The 18,075-nt window shown below is 43.5% G+C and overlaps 4 protein-coding genes across 4 annotated transcripts; 3 read left to right on the plus strand and 1 right to left on the minus strand.

The window, feature by feature from the left end:
* Positions 1-1,269: 1,269 nt before the first annotated feature.
* On the plus strand, positions 1,270-13,051 carry LOC6583254 (peroxisome biogenesis factor 1). The gene is made up of 9 exons (XM_015162793.3): positions 1,270-1,518; positions 1,611-1,737; positions 1,849-1,952; positions 2,480-2,594; positions 2,658-4,241; positions 4,298-4,494; positions 4,565-5,188; positions 12,641-12,744; positions 12,804-13,051. Exons 1-9 carry the CDS (start codon positions 1,426-1,428, stop codon positions 12,871-12,873), a joined length of 3,018 nt encoding a protein of 1,005 aa, XP_015018279.1. The 5' UTR covers positions 1,270-1,425; the 3' UTR covers positions 12,874-13,051.
* On the plus strand, positions 9,244-12,613 carry LOC26528389 (fibroblast growth factor receptor homolog 2). Its single transcript, XM_015162795.3, has 2 exons — positions 9,244-11,880; positions 11,943-12,613. The coding sequence occupies exons 1-2, from the start codon at positions 9,244-9,246 to the stop codon at positions 12,522-12,524; spliced, it is 3,219 nt and encodes a 1,072-aa protein (XP_015018281.2). The 3' UTR covers positions 12,525-12,613.
* Positions 13,052-13,162: 111 nt separating the features above from the next.
* Positions 13,163-15,421, plus strand: LOC6583255 (fat-body protein 1). The gene is made up of 2 exons (XM_002008892.4): positions 13,163-13,591; positions 13,657-15,421. The coding sequence occupies exons 1-2, from the start codon at positions 13,328-13,330 to the stop codon at positions 15,400-15,402; spliced, it is 2,010 nt and encodes a 669-aa protein (XP_002008928.1). The 5' UTR covers positions 13,163-13,327; the 3' UTR covers positions 15,403-15,421.
* A 681-nt stretch (positions 15,422-16,102) lies between these two features.
* On the minus strand, positions 16,103-16,872 carry LOC6583256. The gene is made up of 2 exons (XM_002008893.4): positions 16,766-16,872; positions 16,103-16,698 (listed from the first exon to the last, which is right to left on the minus strand). Exons 1-2 carry the CDS (start codon positions 16,833-16,835, stop codon positions 16,223-16,225), a joined length of 546 nt encoding a protein of 181 aa, XP_002008929.1. The 5' UTR covers positions 16,836-16,872; the 3' UTR covers positions 16,103-16,222.
* Between the last annotated feature and the right edge of the window lie 1,203 nt (positions 16,873-18,075).

Here is an 18,075-nt window from a genome sequence, read left to right on the forward strand (position 1 = left end):
ACATTTTATGTAGAATTTTTATATACAAAAATATATATAGCTATGTATATACTTAATATATGCAATTTATGAGCCAATTTATTCTCACGAGCCACGAAAGTTTTGATGAAGACTGATATGGAGCAGTTTATATTATACAAAAAAAAAAAAAAAAAAAAAAAAATTAAAATACACGCATCAACATATACACACATATAATAATTAAAAACAAAAACAAAAAAACAAAAGCTTTGTAACGATCTTTTTCGAATACAGACAGACGTCTCGTCTAGTGTCTTTCCTTTTATAAAAACCCAAAACTTAACGAATTTAGTTGAACTATAAGCACATTTGTACTACGAGTAAAACAAATATATATGTAGTGCCATTGGCATTAATGACATGGTCCTTATGCATATCTTTTCGTAACATGTTTTTTAATTTGCCAAAAAAAAAAAAAAAAAAAAGAAATGGAAATAAAGCGATCATGAGAGCGAAACGTTTAATAGACTAGCACCGCTGCATTGTTAGTTTTAAATATTGTGTTATTTAATTTGATAAGAAATCAGCATGGTATACGAAAAACCAGATAAATACAAACAGATGCCGCATTTTATATATATATATATATACACAGACATAACAATATATGAACACATTAAAACTATTTTAAATAAATTATTAACCAAATAAACTAGCCAAAAGAAAAAATTCGTTGTTTTCATTCAAGGGCGCTCATAATTTTTTGAATATTCCAAATAAAAGCTCGAGCTCTAACGATTGGATTTGTGATGCTGCCAACTGGTTTAATAATACTATGAGCGCGCAAGTTTAAAATGTTTACTCACAATATATAAAATTCAATTATTAACTATGGCTACAGTTATTATTTTAAAACAAACTTTTCGTTCAGGAAATTCTAATTAGATAAAACTGCAAAGCTACTCTTCACGGCCTCTTTCCATTGATCTGGCGCCATAATATAAAACGACCGACCACATCGAACGTCAAACTGAAACTGATTTTATCGATGTATGTAAGGAGTCCATGATGAGAGTGCACTAACATGCTCTTACAACTCTCTATTATTTTCTTCATACATACAATTGAGTAATGCAAATACTTGAACAATTTTAATGAGTGAAATATAATATTAGCCGAGCTGTCGACATATTTGAGCAACAGTTGGTCCTTTGGAGCTACCAACTTAATTTAAATAACCATCAGCCCGATAACCGCGCTCTCTTTCGCTGCTTTCTCAATGTAATTTTATATCGATACCAAACGGCACATCTCTAGTGTGCGACAATCCAGCCGCGAGAGTAAGAACAGCTGGTACCCAATATTTTGCACTTATTGGAATTTTAGTCTGAAAATGATTTAGGCACGAACGTACACTAATATTTTACGTTTTATTGTGCCACATTGTGCGCGCCAACGGAAAGAATGTTTAAACGGACTTTCAAAGTGGTTTATCGGCCGATTCGAAACAATTTCGTTATACTACCGGACCAATACTACGGTGTCGTTTCCACTTACGTGAGTGTCCAAAAGTCAACTTAATATGCCATTGGACCCTCAGATTAGATAAGTTGTAATATATATATTATGATTATACATATATTGCTTAGGATACTGGCTGCCTGAGCCTTCAGTACAACGGTCGTGTGCATTATGCCTCATGGGCGCCACAGGCGGGCGGCGGCGGCATCAAAGACACCGAAATTGGGATCAATGCCAGGGCGGCCAAGGAGCTCGGTAAGTTACTTAATAAGCGGATGCGCTAATGTGCTGCCAATTGCCAAAATATCGTTTTCTCTAAATGAATGTGCATATACTGTGTGCACTTTGCCATACGTTTTGTTGTAGGTCTTCATGAGAATGATTTGGTCAAGTGCGCCCTCATCGCTGACGTTCTAAATCTGCGCAGCGTTCACGTCACGCCCGTCTCGGCCAAAGATTGGGAGATCATTGTGAGTGCTTATCTATCTATGTATGCATGCGCGTGTGTGTGTGCGTGTGTGTGTACCTGCGGCCAGATAAAAATACTTTTATATCGGATTAGCTTTTGGCGCGGGCGTGCTTCTAAGTGTTTATTTATGTGCAGCCGCTACATTTCGCCGGCATTGCCATTGACCCCATCGGGAAATTCTCTTATCAGGGTTCGGTAATTTTCAAATAACGGTCAACAATTTGAATAAGTATAGACTCTAGATCAGCCGTAGTTTGCACTCGTATAGTTTCGGCTATACTTTGTTTTACTAAATTGGAAAACAAATTGGTGTAAGTGAAATTTACTTTTAAAAAATACATTTTTTAAATTTTAAAAGCTTTTCAAAAATTAACTAAATATGTTTAAGTTGAAGTACTGAAATTATCAATTACTTAATTTCTAATATTTTTGCCTGTTAATTATAAAAGTAACAAATTAATAATAAGATACTGAAATATTAAATTAATATATTTATATAGCTTTGATATTATTTTTTTTTTTCAAAAGGAGCTGAGTACGGAGAAAATTTCTGGCAGTGTACTGGAGCAAACGCGCATTGTAAACTCGTCACAAATTTTGTTGGTTTGGATCAACAAGTCGATGCAAGTGGCGCTAACAGTGGGTAAATACTAAATTGAATACTCAACACAGCACAGCTATTTCTAAATATATGATTTTCTTTTAGATCGCCTTAAGCCGCACATAAGTTATGGACGTCTGGATCACAATACGCAGCTGGTTGTGGCGCCAAATCTATACCAAGGCCTGACCAACGGTAATGACAATGAAAATGCTGAGGAAAATAAGAAGTTGTCGCGCAGCAAGACAAGTGCGCAAGTGCGGGATGAGGTGGCCACGACTCCACCAGCGCTCGTGCACTCCGCAACGATGAGCAATGTGAAGAACAATTTGCAACGCAACAAGCGGCAGGATCATATGGAGCGTTTGAAGAAGGACTTGCGACGCGAGAGTTCGCGGGTCTTTGAGTTTCGTGTCATTCGTGGATTATGGCACGAGCAGGCACAGGAATCGGATGTGTACATAACGCAATCGCATTTGCCCGAATTCATGGATCTGGAGCAGTTCTACAGCATGCGCACCGCTGGCGAGAAGGAATATTATGTGCGTGTGCGTCTGGTTAGCGATGAGGACGACGACGAACTGCCAGCTACCATTCATCCGTCCATCGAGCTAAATGCGAATCTGATGAAGCTGTTGAACGTTAAGGAACTGGAGCGTGTTGTCCTGCGGCCTAAGACAACCGTTGTGAACTTTGTGGAGAAGATCGAGTTGTTTGCGCACAAGAAGACGCATTACAAGATCATTGAGAATGCATTTAAGCGGTTTGTGATTGAAAGAACAAGAAAGGCGCCGGTGCTGTTCAATCAGGAGGAAGTAGTGCGGCTAGAGGACGACCTCCTGGTCACAGTGGGCATATTGCCTGAACACTTCCGCTATTGCGTGGTGGACGCCCAGTTCCTAAAGGAATCGAAGATCTATGCTGCCGACTTAGTCCGTCCCGTCCATGAAATTATCAAGGAGCAACCGCCGGCGATTTCGCCACTGAGTGTTAAGGACCTAATACGACTGCCAGAATACGACAAGATTCTAGACCAAGTGGTCAGCGAGCTGCGCATGAATCTGTGCCTGAGCTCCCAGAACTCGGTGTTGCGCCAGGGAAATGTGCTTCTGACCGGCGCCGCTGGCACTGGCAAAACGGTGCTAGTGGAGCGCATACTGGAGCAGCTGTCGGGAAAGCCGGACTACTGCTACTTCGACATCTTCTACTGCTCGCGCAGCAAGGGTCGCAAAACGGAGTCCATTCAAAAGGATTTGCGCAACATATTCACCAGCTGCCTTTTGCACGCACCGGCCATTGTAGTGCTGGAGAATCTGGATGTGCTCGCCCATGCGTCGGCAGAGCAGTCCAGCCAGGATGGCGAGTACTTCAATCGTATGGCAGACACGGTGCACCAGCTCATCATGCAGTACACCAGCAGCAATGCCATTGCTGTCATTGCCACAGTCAATGAGCTGCAGACGCTGAACAAGCGGCTCAGCGCGCCACGTGGTCGACATCTGTTCCAGACGGTTGCACGGCTGCCCAGCCTGGAGCGTGCCGATCGTGAGGTAATACTGCGCGAGCTATGCAGCCATATCGCCACCAAGGAGTTGGACTTGGTCAAGTTCTCTAATCTAACTGAAGGCTATCGGAAATGTGATCTTGTGCAGTTTGTGGAGCGCGCCATTTTCTACGCCTATCGCATTAGTAAGTTGACGAAGTCAGCTAGTAAACTATCTTAATCTCATTTACTTTGCTCACAGGCAAAGCTCAGCCGCTGCTTACAAACGAGCAACTCATTGAATCCTTGGAGCACACGAATTCCTACTGCCTGCAGGGCATACAGAGCAATCAAAAGACTGGCGCTGAAACGGATGCCAATGAAATGCGCGTGGAGGAGCTGCCTGGACTGGAGCCTGTGGTCAGTGTGCTCGAGGAGGTGCTCATGTGGCCATCAACTGTGAGTATACCAATATATATTTGTATTAATCTTAGTTAATCTTATTGACTAAAATCTGCTTCTCCAACAGTATCCAACGATCTTCAACTCCTCGCCTTTGCGTAATCAGGCTGGCGTGCTGCTTTATGGACCGCCGGGCACGGGCAAAACGTTCCTGGTATCTCAGCTGGCCAGCAGCTGGAGTCTGCGCATTATATCGGTAAAGGGTCCTGAGTTGCTGGCCAAATACATTGGCCAGAGTGAGGAGAACGTGCGCAATCTGTTCAACAGGGCGCGCAGCGCCAAGCCGTGCGTTCTCTTCTTCGACGAGTTTGACAGCTTGGCCCCGAAGCGTGGCCACGACTCGACGGGCGTAACGGATCGTGTGGTCAACCAGTTGCTCACCGAGCTGGATGGCGTCGAGGGGCTGCAGGGCGTTACAGTCATTGCCGCCACATCGCGACCTGAACTGCTCGATCCAGCGCTGCTGCGCTCTGGGCGCATTGATCGGCTAGTGGAGTGCCCGCTGCCGGATGCAGTGGCGCGCGTCAGCATCTTTGAGGCGTTGAGCGCGACGCTGAATCTGGATGAATGCGTTGATTTCGATTGGTTTGCGGGGCGAACGCAGAACTACACTGGCGCCGATATACAAAGCATTCTGACCTCGGCGAACATGGCGGCGGTTAAGGAGGCGCTGGCACAATTCGGACATGAGGTGAGTGAGAATCGCAATCGAGCGGAAATTGAAATGGAGAAGGTTCTTGGTAAAGCCATAGTCAAAGAAGTAGTTGGCGCTTCCGTTCCCAGCAAATAAACTGGAAACAGGGCGCACAAGTGCAGTGAGATTTACTATTTTTGGGGTTTTTCTTCTATCTATGATTACGTGCCGTGCATCTGGATCAGGATTAGGCAACCCTATGCGGGTGCTGGGCCAAAAAAAAAAGAAAAGAAATACATAGTAAAATTGCAGACGAGAGGTTTTTAGATATATAAGTCACGTAACGGATATTTCCTTATTGATATGCGATTATCGCGCATGCGCACGTACTGCAACAACAACAACAACAACAACCATAACAACAACAGCAACAATTCAAAAGACAATGGACACATTTTCTTATGCATAAATTAAACATAGCCCAAGGGCCGCGATAATAAAGAATGCAAGCCGAACCAAGACAAGTAGACGAAATCCTCAGCCACAAAACATGCTTAGAATAAAAGTAAAAAGAACAACAAAAGGAAAAGAAAAGAAAACTACAAACAACAACAACCACAACAACAACAACAATGCGCAATTGCAACATGCGGCAACTGCGCATGCGGGACGGACACCTTGCAGACAGGTAGAACCTAAGGAATCGCTGGCCAGCACAGCGAGTGCTCGACAGGATCGCTGCTTGTATAAATAATATTAAACACCCACACACATACACACACACACGCACACATATAATTGTAGCTAGGTTTTCACGATGTCGTCGGTAACGCCGCCCGGCTCGTGGTGGTTGCCGATGATGATCGTCGTCAGCATATCCAAAAGTTTTGTTGTTGCGGCATTCAATCGATCGTTACTTTCAGTTGTGTGCGCACATTCAAGCAAATCGGTTGGCTCGCGACTCTGTGGGATCTGTTTCGGTTAGTGCAGCGGAAGTTGTCAATAGCCGCAACTCCCTCGCCCAGCTAAAGCGCTGTTCTGTTGGGCAGTGTAGCTCTGGGGGAGGGGGCTGCAGAGGGCATTGGGCGGCGGGCCTTAATAAGTATTGGCAACGAAGCGGAAATGCGCACGGGTCCAGAAAAGGGCGACCGGGCAGGGATTTCGTTGTCTGCCAGATTGACAGCCGAATAAAAGCACTGCGACAATTTGTGTTGTTCTCCTTCGTTTTGTTGTTATTTTTTTGTTTTTTGGTTTTTTGTGACTTTTCTCGTTATTTATTCGAGCTAAAGACAAAGACGTGATTTTTGGGCAAAGCATCGGCGTGCAAAGAAAGAATTATGTACACATTCTGCCAGACATGGATGGCGATCGCTCAAGAACGAAAATAAAATCCAGTCAAGTGAAATGCAAAGTACATAAAAAGCCAAATAAAAGATAAGCAACAGACTTGTGAAGTGTTCATCAAACTGTCAGCAGTCCAGTTAAATAAAAAAGCATATTTGCCTAATATTAATTAGCAATAATACAAGTAGTCAATAAAAAATGCAATAAGGAATGTGCAATTTCATTCGATTACAGTGCGAAATTTTCAAGCTTAGATATATAGTTATATATAAATGTCGAATATTTCCATGACTTGTGCAGAATCGTGAGCTGAATTGGAAACATTCAGCTGCGCAGCTCTGCTCGTGTGTCTATAAAATGGTGACAAATTTATGCATAATAAATAATAGATAAATCACAAATCCAAATTCAAATGTTTCTGTGACGCCAACAAACTTCCTAATAGAGTTCCCAGCCCAACCAAATGTGTAAAAACAATTTAAACCGAGTTTTAGCATTCGCAACTCGGTGATAAATATTTTGCAAAAAGCGACTCAAATGCTGGTCCGAAATTCAAAATTCAAAGTCAATTCATACTTCATAATTCTAAACGTTTCAAGCCATCAATTTGCAATAATATTGACAAAGTCGCAAAAACAACAAGAATAAAACAACAGCAGCAACAACAATAGCTGCAATAAAAACAATGAATTATAACAATAATAATACATATTTCAAACATACGCGATTTGTCTGCTGGCAATAAATGAAAGAAGCAAGAAAAAAAGGAAACTGAATAAATTTAAGATCGCGACGTGTGTGCATATATCACACCAAAAATCAGTACCGCCAAAAAGCAGCAACAGCAACAACAACAATGACAACAACAACAATAACAACAACAACAATAACAACAACAACAATAACAACAACTAACAAACGGCACTACACAAACAACAAGCGCAACAATATTTGCAAAAACAACAATGGCAAAAAAAAAAAAAACAACACAGCAACACCAGTTGTTGGCTTGCCTTAAAAAAACAAATTATAAAATATAAACTTCGTTAGTGCACAGTGGTCTCAGGTGACAAAGTAGAAACTGAGTTATATGTTTAACAGCCATGGGAAGTAGCACTCATTATCAAATTATGAATTGTCCTGATGATAGACTGATTTTGAAACTTAGTGAAAAGTAACAGTTAAATGACGTAAGGGATCTTAGATTATTCTAATAATAAACTACATTATAATTGATAGAAAGTCGTAAAATTAAGTTCATTGAAAATGAGGCAAAAATAATATTTAAATGAAAATTATATCGGAATTCATTTTAATATAGAATGAGTTTTAAAAGAAAATTTTAACGCTTATTTTTAACAATTATCTGTGAAGATATTTGTGAAAAAAATATCATTAAATAATATAAACTTTTTACCCTAACAAGTATAAATTTAAGCTTAAACCTATAATTTTCTATGATCAATATTATTTAGCTTTAATTACTCTTATCTTCCAAGCAAACTTTATTAAGGCTACAGAAATTCCCAGTTATACGGAAAAACATCCGTATTGCTAATTTCCTTTATGATTCATGTCCGTTAAAAAATCGTGGATAATTTTGTTTGATATTTTCATGTTCTTTGCTAATATGCAATGGAGCTAAAAAAAAAATCTGGCACCCACTCAAATTATAATTTTATTTTTATGATCTGAAGTCAAACGTTTTACTGTGGCGTGAAATTTTTTCGCAATAGAAATGAAAGATTTCAAGAGCAAAAACTAGTTTTGTTTTTCTTTTTGCGATTCTCGTAGACCAAGTGAGCAATAATTATTATTTATTGATTCATCAGGTGCGGTGTACTCAATGAACTTTCTTAAAGCTCGCTTACAAAATAAATGGAGCATATTGGTTTCTATTATAGTTCATATATTATTTAAATTGTAAGTTAATTAAATATAAATTTATAGGTGGTATAGGTGTAGGAGGTTTTTAAAACAGATTACAAATATTTTAACTTCTCTCTTGGTATTCGAGTCAGCTTCACATTGCAAAGGTGTATTATGTAGTTGGTTCTACCCGACGCAAGCATTCCTTCATGTTTCAATATTATGCTGGAAAAGCATGTTGCCAATTTGGGACCACTGTGCCTGTGCCCGTGTCTAAAGCCAATGCTTGACTCTACCAATATATCGACGATTAATATTATGAATGCATCTAAAATTTCTAACTGTACGACGATTTGTCGTATCAATGGAAATGACGACATTTAACGCATTTGGCATGTGGCCGATGCTCACATATACTATATATATATATATATATATATAGCCAACTTATAGATACTTGACTTGGCTATATGACTGCGTGTGCGTTCGCGTGTGTGTGTGTGCTCGTTGACAACAGCTACAACAACAACAAGAATAGCAACAGTAGCAGCAGAGGCGGCAAAGGTGTTGCTCATTACAGAGGCAGTGCACATAATGGTTGCCTTTTTGTATTATACGCGTTGCCTTTTTTCTTTTTAGATTTATTTTTGTTTCGAATATTGAAAAAAAAAGAAGAAGACGCAAAAAATTGAACCTAACCGATAGCAATAAATTATAATAATAATAATAATAAAATAGAGAGGGTAAAATGTGAAAAAATGAAGCGTTGCGAAATATAAAAGTGTCTTTGCAAAAGCAGCGGCAATTTGGCAACAGCAACAGCAACAGCTAAGTAAACAGCAATCACATTAACAGCAGCGGCAACAACAACAACAACAACTCAAATGCTACACTTGAAAATGCAAAATCTGCTGATCATCATATTCATCATCATCAGCTACAGCAGCAGCAGCAACAGCAGCAGCAACAACAACAACAACGCCATCGACAACAACAGTTCGAGCTGCCACTTTGAGGCGCATCGTTGCCAAATCGATGTGAGTCAAGAGCCACGGCCTGGCTATCGTCATGTGCCCACAGATGTGGATATTCAGCTGGAGTGCCAACAGCCCCAAGCCAAATGGTTCTACAACGAGCAGCTCCAGCACAGCGGTAGCAGCTGGCTGCTGGAGCGCGCTCAGAGAGAGCAATCGGGTCACTATGCGTGCCAGTATGCTGGCAATCGGTGGGCCAATCTGACGCTGCTGATTGGCTACCAGAAGGCTAGCGATGACCTGGCCAGCTTTAGCCGGGTGTACAGCGAGCCAGTGGAGCACTATCTGCTGCCGTTGAACGAGAGTCAGCTGCCACGCTTCGCCCATCTACTGGAGCCGCTGGTGCGGCGCACGGCGGGCTCTATGGTTCACCTGAACTGCACCCCGGCAGCGGGAGTTGCTTGGACGAACATTAGCTGGTTTCACAATAACACCCAAGTGGGCAGCAGTGCCCGGAAGACGGTGCACAGCATGTGGCAGCTGCAGCCCCAGGATGCGGGTGACTATCGCTGCCGCCTGTGCAATGATCAGAGCTGCGCCGACAGCAGGACTCGCTTGGAAGTGCTGAGGCGTCAGCACATGGCTCCTGTGCTAAGTCCGGGCTATCCGCGTAACGTGACCGCTGTACTGGAGGAGCAGCCGATCATAGAGTGCAAGTTGGAGGATTCGCAGCTGGAGCCACAAATCACCTGGCTGCAACAGGTGCGAGCTGGTGACATAAATTCGCTGCTTCAGCGGCTGGAGCAGCAAGCCATCCTGGTGGACACTGATGAGGTGGTCAGACTGCCGGCCCGCAAGGATGAGCCGCAGCTGCTGCGTCTGGGCAGCGTGGAGCCCTACGATGCTGGCTGGTATATCTGTGTTGCCGAGAACCGCTTGGGGCGCACTGTGGGCGCTGCCTATTTACAGGTGGTGCCCAAGCCCATCAATGTGCCCACTTCAACTGCGCAGCCAACGACAACCACAACCACAACGCAGCAATCGGTCATTAACGCCACGGATGACGATGCGGCGGATGAGGCAGCCGACGATGTCGCGGACGATACCACAGTGGAGCAGTTCCCCAAGTTCAAGAAGCCCCTGAAACGTCTGCAGCATTTGCCCTCGGGCAAGACCCTTACCCTCTCTTGTCCCAGCACTGCGCATCCGCCGGCGAACATCAGCTGGACCTTCAATAAGGGCGACGGCTACAAGGAGCTGCAGCGCGACATTGGGGGCTACAAATTCAGGCGCTGGTCCCTCACCATGGAGGATGCCATATCGAAGGACTCGGCCCTGTACAAGTGCAAGGTGTGCAACATCCTCGGCTGCATTGAATTCGAGTACAGCGTTGTGGTCAACGATCGCATCCGAGCGCCGCCCATCATCACCAAAATGGACAACAAGACGGCGCTGGTCAACACGCAGGTGGTGCTGAAGTGCGATGTGCTGTCCGACAATGAGCCCTCTATCCGGTGGATACGTGTGATGCACCACAATCACTCGATGCCCCTGGCAGTGGACTCGATGCAGCCGGGCGTGGTGCACATTGATCTGAAAACGTCCGTGGATCGCCCCGATTTGCTGGTGTTCAACAATGTGAGCCACCTGGACGAGGGCTGGTACACCTGCATGGCCTCCAATTCGCTGGGCATGAGCAACGCCAGCATCTATCTGCGCGTGGTCGATCATCTGCCCTATTTGCACTTCAGTCAGCTACTCCACACGCATCCCGTGGCCTTCGTCGTGATCGTGGTGATGATAATTGTGCTGTTCCTGCTCGGCAGCGCGTTTATAGTGTATATGCTGCGTCGGCTGCGGCGGGAGAAGCTGCTGAAGCATCGCATCGAGACGGTGCATCAGTGGACCAAGAAGGTGATCATCTACAAGCCGGCCAGCGCCGAGGGCAGCTCCTGTGCGGGCGACCTGCAAATACCTGTTATTAAGATCGAGAAGCAACGGACAACGTTCTCCAATACCACGACGGGCGGCTCCTCGGATCCTACACAGGGCTTCAACGAGTACGAGTTCCCGCTGGACTCGAACTGGGAGATTCCCAGGCAGCAGCTGGTGCTGGGCTCCATTTTGGGCGAGGGCGCCTTTGGGCGTGTGGTCATGGCCGAGGCGGATGGCCTGCCGCGCAGTCCGCCATCCTCGAACAATGGCACGGGCACCATTGTCGCCGTCAAGATGGTGAAGGAGGAGCACACGGACGCGGACATGGCCAGCCTGGTGCGCGAAATGGAGGTGATGAAAATGATTGGCAAGCACATTAACATCATCAACCTGCTGGGATGCTGCAGTCAGAGCGGTCCATTGTGGGTCATTGTCGAGTATGCACCCCATGGCAATCTCAAGGATTTTCTCAAGCAAAATCGACCGGGTCAACTGCAGCGGCGCAGCGACAGCGATGGCTATCTGGATGACAAGTCGATGCAGCCACAACAGCAGCTGGGCGAGAAGGAGCTAACTATGTTCGCCTTCCAAATAGCTCGCGGCATGGAGTACCTAGCCTCGCGACGGGTAAGGCCACGTGGGTCAATCAGCCAGCAGATCAGGTGTCTAATGTCTCCATCACTTTTCAGTGCATTCATCGTGATTTGGCAGCGCGCAATGTGCTCGTCAGCGAAGGCTATGTGATGAAGATAGCCGACTTTGGATTGGCCAGGGATATCCAGGATACGGACTATTATCGGAAGAATACCAACGGACGACTGCCCATCAAATGGATGGCGCCGGAATCATTGCAGGAGAAGTTTTACGATTCCCAGAGCGACGTTTGGAGCTACGGCGTCCTGCTCTGGGAGATAATGACCTATGGCGAACAGCCGTACCCGAATATCATGTCCGCTGAGGAGCTGTACAGCTACTTGATCACTGGCCAGCGCATGGAGAAGCCGCCGAAGTGCTCCCTCAACATATACGTGGTGATGCGTCAGTGCTGGCACTTCGAGTCGTGTGCGAGGCCCACGTTTGCGGAGCTCGTGGAGAGTTTCGATGGCATACTGCAGCAGGCGAGCAGTAATCCCAACGATGCGTATTTGGATCTATCCATGCCAATGCTGGAGACGCCGCCGTCCTCGGGCGATGAGGACGACGGCTCTGAAACTGAAACATTCCGAGAGACTTTACCGCTTAGATATCAATATACATATAAGTTCAACTAGTGTTAGGGATGGCTTTACCGAGAACATCCATCGAGCATCATACAAAAATACTCAATAAAATACGGTCGAGTCTATGTAAGCAAATTGAATTAATCTTTTTCCATTCCCTCCGACAGAAGCTGCCAAAGAAAATTTTAGTGAAGCAAAAACATCTCATCGAATCCTACCAAACGACTCGCCCATCGCTCAGCGCCGCCGATGTGGCCAAATATAAGAAGACGTGAGCTGCAACAGAAATATATCAAATATTTTGTATTTACTAATTATTACTCCTTTCAGATATGCTCGCTTTACCAACAGGGAGAAGAGCTCCAGGGAATTTGTGGCCAAGCGGGCCACATTGGCATAGCTCTAAAGACTAAATTAGGCTCAACAGAGATAATTGTAAAACTGAAATTCGGTTATATGGAATGCTATTTTTGCGCGTGTTTATTTTTTATTTTTCGGGAATTGTATTTTTTAAAATTGTTGACACAATAAAAACGAATTTACATAATTTTACAGCGCTTAAGCTGATGTCAATTTAACTTTTAATTTGAAGGAGAAAATTGTTATTGAAAACAGATTTAATGTAAAACAATTTATATAGATTCATTTATATTTTAAAAATGAAAAATGAATTTTAACAAATATGCCTCATCAAATGCTGAAACTCTAGGGTATATTATTAGCTGCGATAATTGTGCATGCTTTTTGCATATAGTATTATATAAAGTTTTTTTGATAAGCTACGAGATCAGCCATGGGCATTGGCTTATTGAATTCCGAATAACATTTACCTCTCAACTGCCGCTTCATTAAGAATGTTGAAGGCGACATTTGCATTCTGTGCTCTTCTGAGCTTGTCCCTCAGTGCTGGAGCGATGGGAGTGAATGGCTGGAACTTACGTTCGCGCTGGTGGTTGGGCGAAACTCCTCCCAGCCTCGATGCTTTGAGGCCAACACAATGGGCACAACGTCAGCGCTTTCTGCTGGATCTGTTGCTGCAAGTGCACAAGCCGCTGCTGCAGCAGGAGCTCATCGACATGGGCCGTGAACTCAACGAGAATCCCAGCGATTACGAAACGGTGAGTGGATACAGTTTGAAATCGAAATCCATTGCTTACATATATATATATATATTCCTATACAGAGCAGTTGGCCTTTGTTGCTGGACTTCTTTGAGCGCGTTCATCAGGATCGCATACTGCGCCCATATAGCATCTACAGTCTTTTGCAAGAGGAGCTGCCGCAGCAGCTCTTGGACGTTTATCGCTTCCTAGTGCTGGCCAAAGACTGGAGAACCTTTCAGTGCAATGCCTGCTATGCGCGCAGCCAGTTCAACCCAGTGCTCTTTGTGCATGCTCTGCAGCTGGCGATTGCCGATCGTGCGGATACAAAAGATCTGATGCTGCCGGCCATGCATGAGGTGCTGCCACAGCTCTACTTCGACAAGGAGCTGATACGGGCAGCAAGGTCCGTTAATTGGCAGGAGTTGGCTCCAGTTCGGATTGTTCCGAAACGCACTTGGAAGGACACATTGGGTAGCATATTGTACCCGAAGATATTCAGACAGCCACCGGAGGAGGAACTAATGCCAGCCGACCCGATTGTCATAGAAGTGAAGTCCCTTGGGGTGCAGCTGAGCTTAGATGTGGCCTTGAACGGCTATTGGAGCAGGCTTATCAGCCGGCTGATAATCGGGTCGAAAGCCAAGGAAGATTATGGAACTGCTATAATAGACGGCGATCGCATGATGCAGTTCCGCAGTGATGAGGATGAATGGATATACCGGCAACAAGTTGAGGGTGCGGCGAGGCCAGAAATCGGACTCTTGCTGATGCAAAACATCCGACAGTTTGTAGTCCTGCTGCAGCTCGAAGAACTAGCGACAGGCAAAAGATCAGTTGAGCTGGTCACGCCCACATTGATGACAACGGGTGGGGTGCCCTACAAGGCGACTGCGCTGAATGCCGAAGACGTGCGGCAATTGATAAGCAAGTCTATCGAAGAGCTGCAAAGTCAGATTGATAAGGAGCTGGCAAAAAATAACAAAATTGAGCCTATGTGGGTCGTGGGTCAGGTGATTGCAGCGGAGTACTGGCTGCTCTGTAGACATTTGAGTCTGGCCATCAACGGCAATAATATGGAGCCCAGCCTGTTGGGCATGACTACGTCAAACCTCCGCGATCCCATATATCGCTCGTTGTTGATTCAACTGGCGCAATTAGTATCCAAGTACGAACAGAAGCCAAAATCTCAATCATACGACAAGCAGCGACGTCCGACGGTAAAGCTGCTGCAAGTGACTAAATTGGAAACCTATGAGCAGCTAATGGACACCGATTTGATTAACCTAATGGATCAACAGTTGCTTCAGTCGCAGCGTAACAATTTGCAATTGCTGCGTCGTCGTCTTGTGGCACGTCAGCTGCGCTTGAATCATAAACCATTCAGCATTGCCTATGAGCTGTCCGTTCCGGAGACGAGGGTTGTCCGAATCCGCAGTTATCTGATGGCGCCTGGCAGAGCTGAGCCCCGCCTATTGCTCGATAGCTTTGTGCGTGAGCTAGGAACTGGCGAGAATAGATTGGAACGTCATTTTCCAGCCGCTCCAAATGATCCCACACTTAGCGAGCTGTATGAAGCACAGGCACCATTTAATGCGCCCAAAACCTGTTCATTTCCTCATCACCTGCAGCTGCCTCGTGGCACAGCTGAAGGTCTACAGCTTCAATTACTTGTGGAAGTACTCCAATGGCACGGCACTGAGATCGAAGCAGAGTGTGTTGGGGCTGCCAGCTTTATGGGTGAGAATGCTACACTCCTCGCCAGCGATACCTTAGATGTGGTCATATATCACCAGGAATTAAAAATATCAAACGACAAATTAGAATAAAAGTAACAAAATATATTAACTGAATAATGACTTTTTTTATAACATTGCATATTTACAATTTTAATAATTGGTTATAAAAAAAAAATGTTAATTTAATTGCATATTTACAATTTTAATAATTAATAATAAAAATAAAAATATTAATTTAATTTGCATATATACATATTGAATATAAGTATTCATAAGCAATTTACATATATTCTTTATTTAATTAAATCATGTGTTATATTTCATATATAACACATCATTTGTTATATTTTATATATATTTTAGCTATTTTTTTTTAATATTTTAGTTATTTATAGCACATCTATATTTTTTAAATAGACTGTTAAAGAAACAACATAAACAGGAAGTCAACTATCGATGTTAAATGTCGATGTCGATATAAGGGATACAATACCTATCGTAAGCTGTGCTGCTGCTGTTAGAAGAGCTTAAGCGCCATCTAGTTGTGAAAGTATTTTTTTTTGTCTGCAACTCCTTTTTATTTGGCTACGGTGTTGATTAGATGAGACTGAACATGAATTTTAGCGCAGAAATAAATAAGCATAGGAATAAATGTTTATAGTCTTATTGTTAATAAGTAAAAACCCCCTATTTAACATTTTAGCAATCGAATGAATGACTAAACTTTGACCACTTCAGTTCTTAACGATGCTATCTGCGATGAGCATTTATAAAGGAAATCTAATCGAAATCAATCTAATCATTTTTCTTTTAATTACAAATTAATACAATCAAATCAACTAAAATTACTCTAATGATTTTACCTTACAGTTTTCTTATATATACGTATGTATGTATTTGTGCGCACTCCTTAGGCTTTACAGGTTGAGTTAGCCTTGGACTTGGCCACAAGGATCTCGTATTTGTCAAAATGACGCAGTGGCAAATCTTCGTTCTTGATAATGCAATACTTCTGAGATAGGAACAGAGTGCCCATTAGTAAACCGCCATCCGCCCTAGCGCGGCAAATGAAGACACGTTCGTTCCAATGGGTGGTGCCCACAGAAACGGCGCCTTTTTCGTAATTGCCATCAAAGCTGCGTATCCACTCGAAGTCAAAACTGGGACTAGAAGTCAATAGCTGATAGTCGACAAGCTTGTTGCTCAGTTTGTCTGTGTTGAAATAGGCGTAGCCCGTCTCGGCCACGACACGAGCGGGCAAGACGTTGGTGTCATAAGCGACTCGGCCTATGTAAGTTCTGTAGCCATAAGGATCAAATCCTCCAACTATAACGTCGCTTGTCAAGGGAATTGAAAGATTTCCCTTGATCCAATTATGTTCAGTATCTAGGGGAGCATTTAGTAAGCATTAATTTCAGTGGCCCCTTGGCTTGCCAAAAGTCTGATTACTTACCATATGTGTAGGGAGCAGCCAATACCACGGCGAATAGTCCGGCTACCAACAAACAGATGACTTTGAACATATTGCAACGCGTTGAATAAACTATTGAGTGATTGCAAAACGCGGTAGCTACTTTTATACCAGTGACTTATCTATTCCCACTATCGGCCATATGTGTACAGTTATAAGTAAATTGAGGGGATTGCAGTTTTATGAATTGGCTCTAGTAGTAACTAGGCTATAATAAAATCGAAATTATATACAATTGATTGCAAAAAAGAATAAAATGAAACAGCATTATGGGCGCCATCTATTGTTCGTTTACGGTGCTCCAGAGAGAGAAGGAGAGAGCTTATTTAAGCTATAAGCCAAAGGTTTAAATAATAGTACTAAGCAATTCGTTTATGTTAATGTTATTAATATTTAAACTTACGAGTTATGTGACATATACATGCACTTAAAATTTGGGGATGAGCTTTAAATGGTTTCTCTAATTAAGCTTACACACTATTCAATTGAGCACAATTATATGCAAAACACCTGATAATTAGCTAAACGCTTGCCCGATCATTTCCAATTAAGCATGAGCTTCTAATGATACAAGCGAACTAATTCAATTTTAAATAGTGAGCTCGCCTGCAAAAGGGTCGTGAGTGTAAAATGGTTTCATCAGTGTATTTCAGTAGTGTTCTAGTCTGTCATTGTATACACCTCTAATTTCTTTAGAATTTCGCACAGCTTGTTCTCTGCTCTCTTTCTCCTTCTCCTTCTTTCGACTGGAAATCAAATAAAATGACTGGCAAATAGGCAAACGGAGAAGTCCCCAAAGGAAAACTTGAAAACGAAACGGTTTATTATGCTTATGCGAATGTGATGACAACAAAAAGGCATAATAGTAAAATTAAATGTGTCTATTATGCCAGCAATACAATGCACACATAAAACCACACACACACAGAGGCTGATACACTCACACACATACAGAGGCCTCACAATCGTATGGCCCATAGAAACATTTGGCAGACAAGAAACGTTTAAGGAAGGATGTGTTGCTTAGAAGACTTCGATGGCAGAGGCAGGCAGCGGGGCATGTGGGGCTATGGGGTGGCTCTGGGACGATCCAGGCGCATAAAAACAAATGCACAATATGACAAAAACAACAAAACAACCGGCGTAGTATTGAGACATGGCAGCTCAGTTCTTGGCAGCAAAGAAAGCGAAATCAACTTGAAGGCCTCGTTCAGGGGGCTTGTACATGGGTCCGGAATGGGCATTTGGCCTGGGCGTGTTTCTTGGCAGATAAGCACAATAATATGCACGTA

Source organism: Drosophila mojavensis, unplaced genomic scaffold, assembly GCF_018153725.1.
Source record: "Drosophila mojavensis isolate 15081-1352.22 unplaced genomic scaffold, ASM1815372v1 contig_74, whole genome shotgun sequence".
Taxonomy (NCBI): Eukaryota; Metazoa; Arthropoda; class Insecta; order Diptera; family Drosophilidae; genus Drosophila; species Drosophila mojavensis.

What these genes read in the sequence shown, in the direction of transcription:
- LOC26528389 (XM_015162795.3), top strand. Translation starts at nt 9,244, where the DNA reads ATGCAAAATCTGCTGATCATCATATTCATCATCATCAGCTACAGCAGC. An exon ending in AGTACCTAGCCTCGCGACGG is followed by an intron (nt 11,881 to 11,942) that starts GTAAGGCCACGT and finishes ATCACTTTTCAG; the next exon opens with TGCATTCATCGTGATTTGGC.
- LOC6583254 (XM_015162793.3), top strand. Translation starts at nt 1,426, where the DNA reads ATGTTTAAACGGACTTTCAAAGTGGTTTATCGGCCGATTCGAAACAAT. An exon ending in GCAAGTGGCGCTAACAGTGG is followed by an intron (nt 2,595 to 2,657) that starts GTAAATACTAAA and finishes ATTTTCTTTTAG; the next exon opens with ATCGCCTTAAGCCGCACATA. An exon ending in GTGGCCAAATATAAGAAGAC is followed by an intron (nt 12,745 to 12,803) that starts GTGAGCTGCAAC and finishes TACTCCTTTCAG; the next exon opens with ATATGCTCGCTTTACCAACA.
- LOC6583255 (XM_002008892.4), top strand. Translation starts at nt 13,328, where the DNA reads ATGTTGAAGGCGACATTTGCATTCTGTGCTCTTCTGAGCTTGTCCCTC. An exon ending in ATCCCAGCGATTACGAAACG is followed by an intron (nt 13,592 to 13,656) that starts GTGAGTGGATAC and finishes ATTCCTATACAG; the next exon opens with AGCAGTTGGCCTTTGTTGCT.
- LOC6583256 (XM_002008893.4), bottom strand. Translation starts at nt 16,835, where the DNA reads ATGTTCAAAGTCATCTGTTTGTTGGTAGCCGGACTATTCGCCGTGGTA. An exon ending in GGCTGCTCCCTACACATATG is followed by an intron (nt 16,699 to 16,765) that starts GTAAGTAATCAG and finishes ATGCTCCCCTAG; the next exon opens with ATACTGAACATAATTGGATC.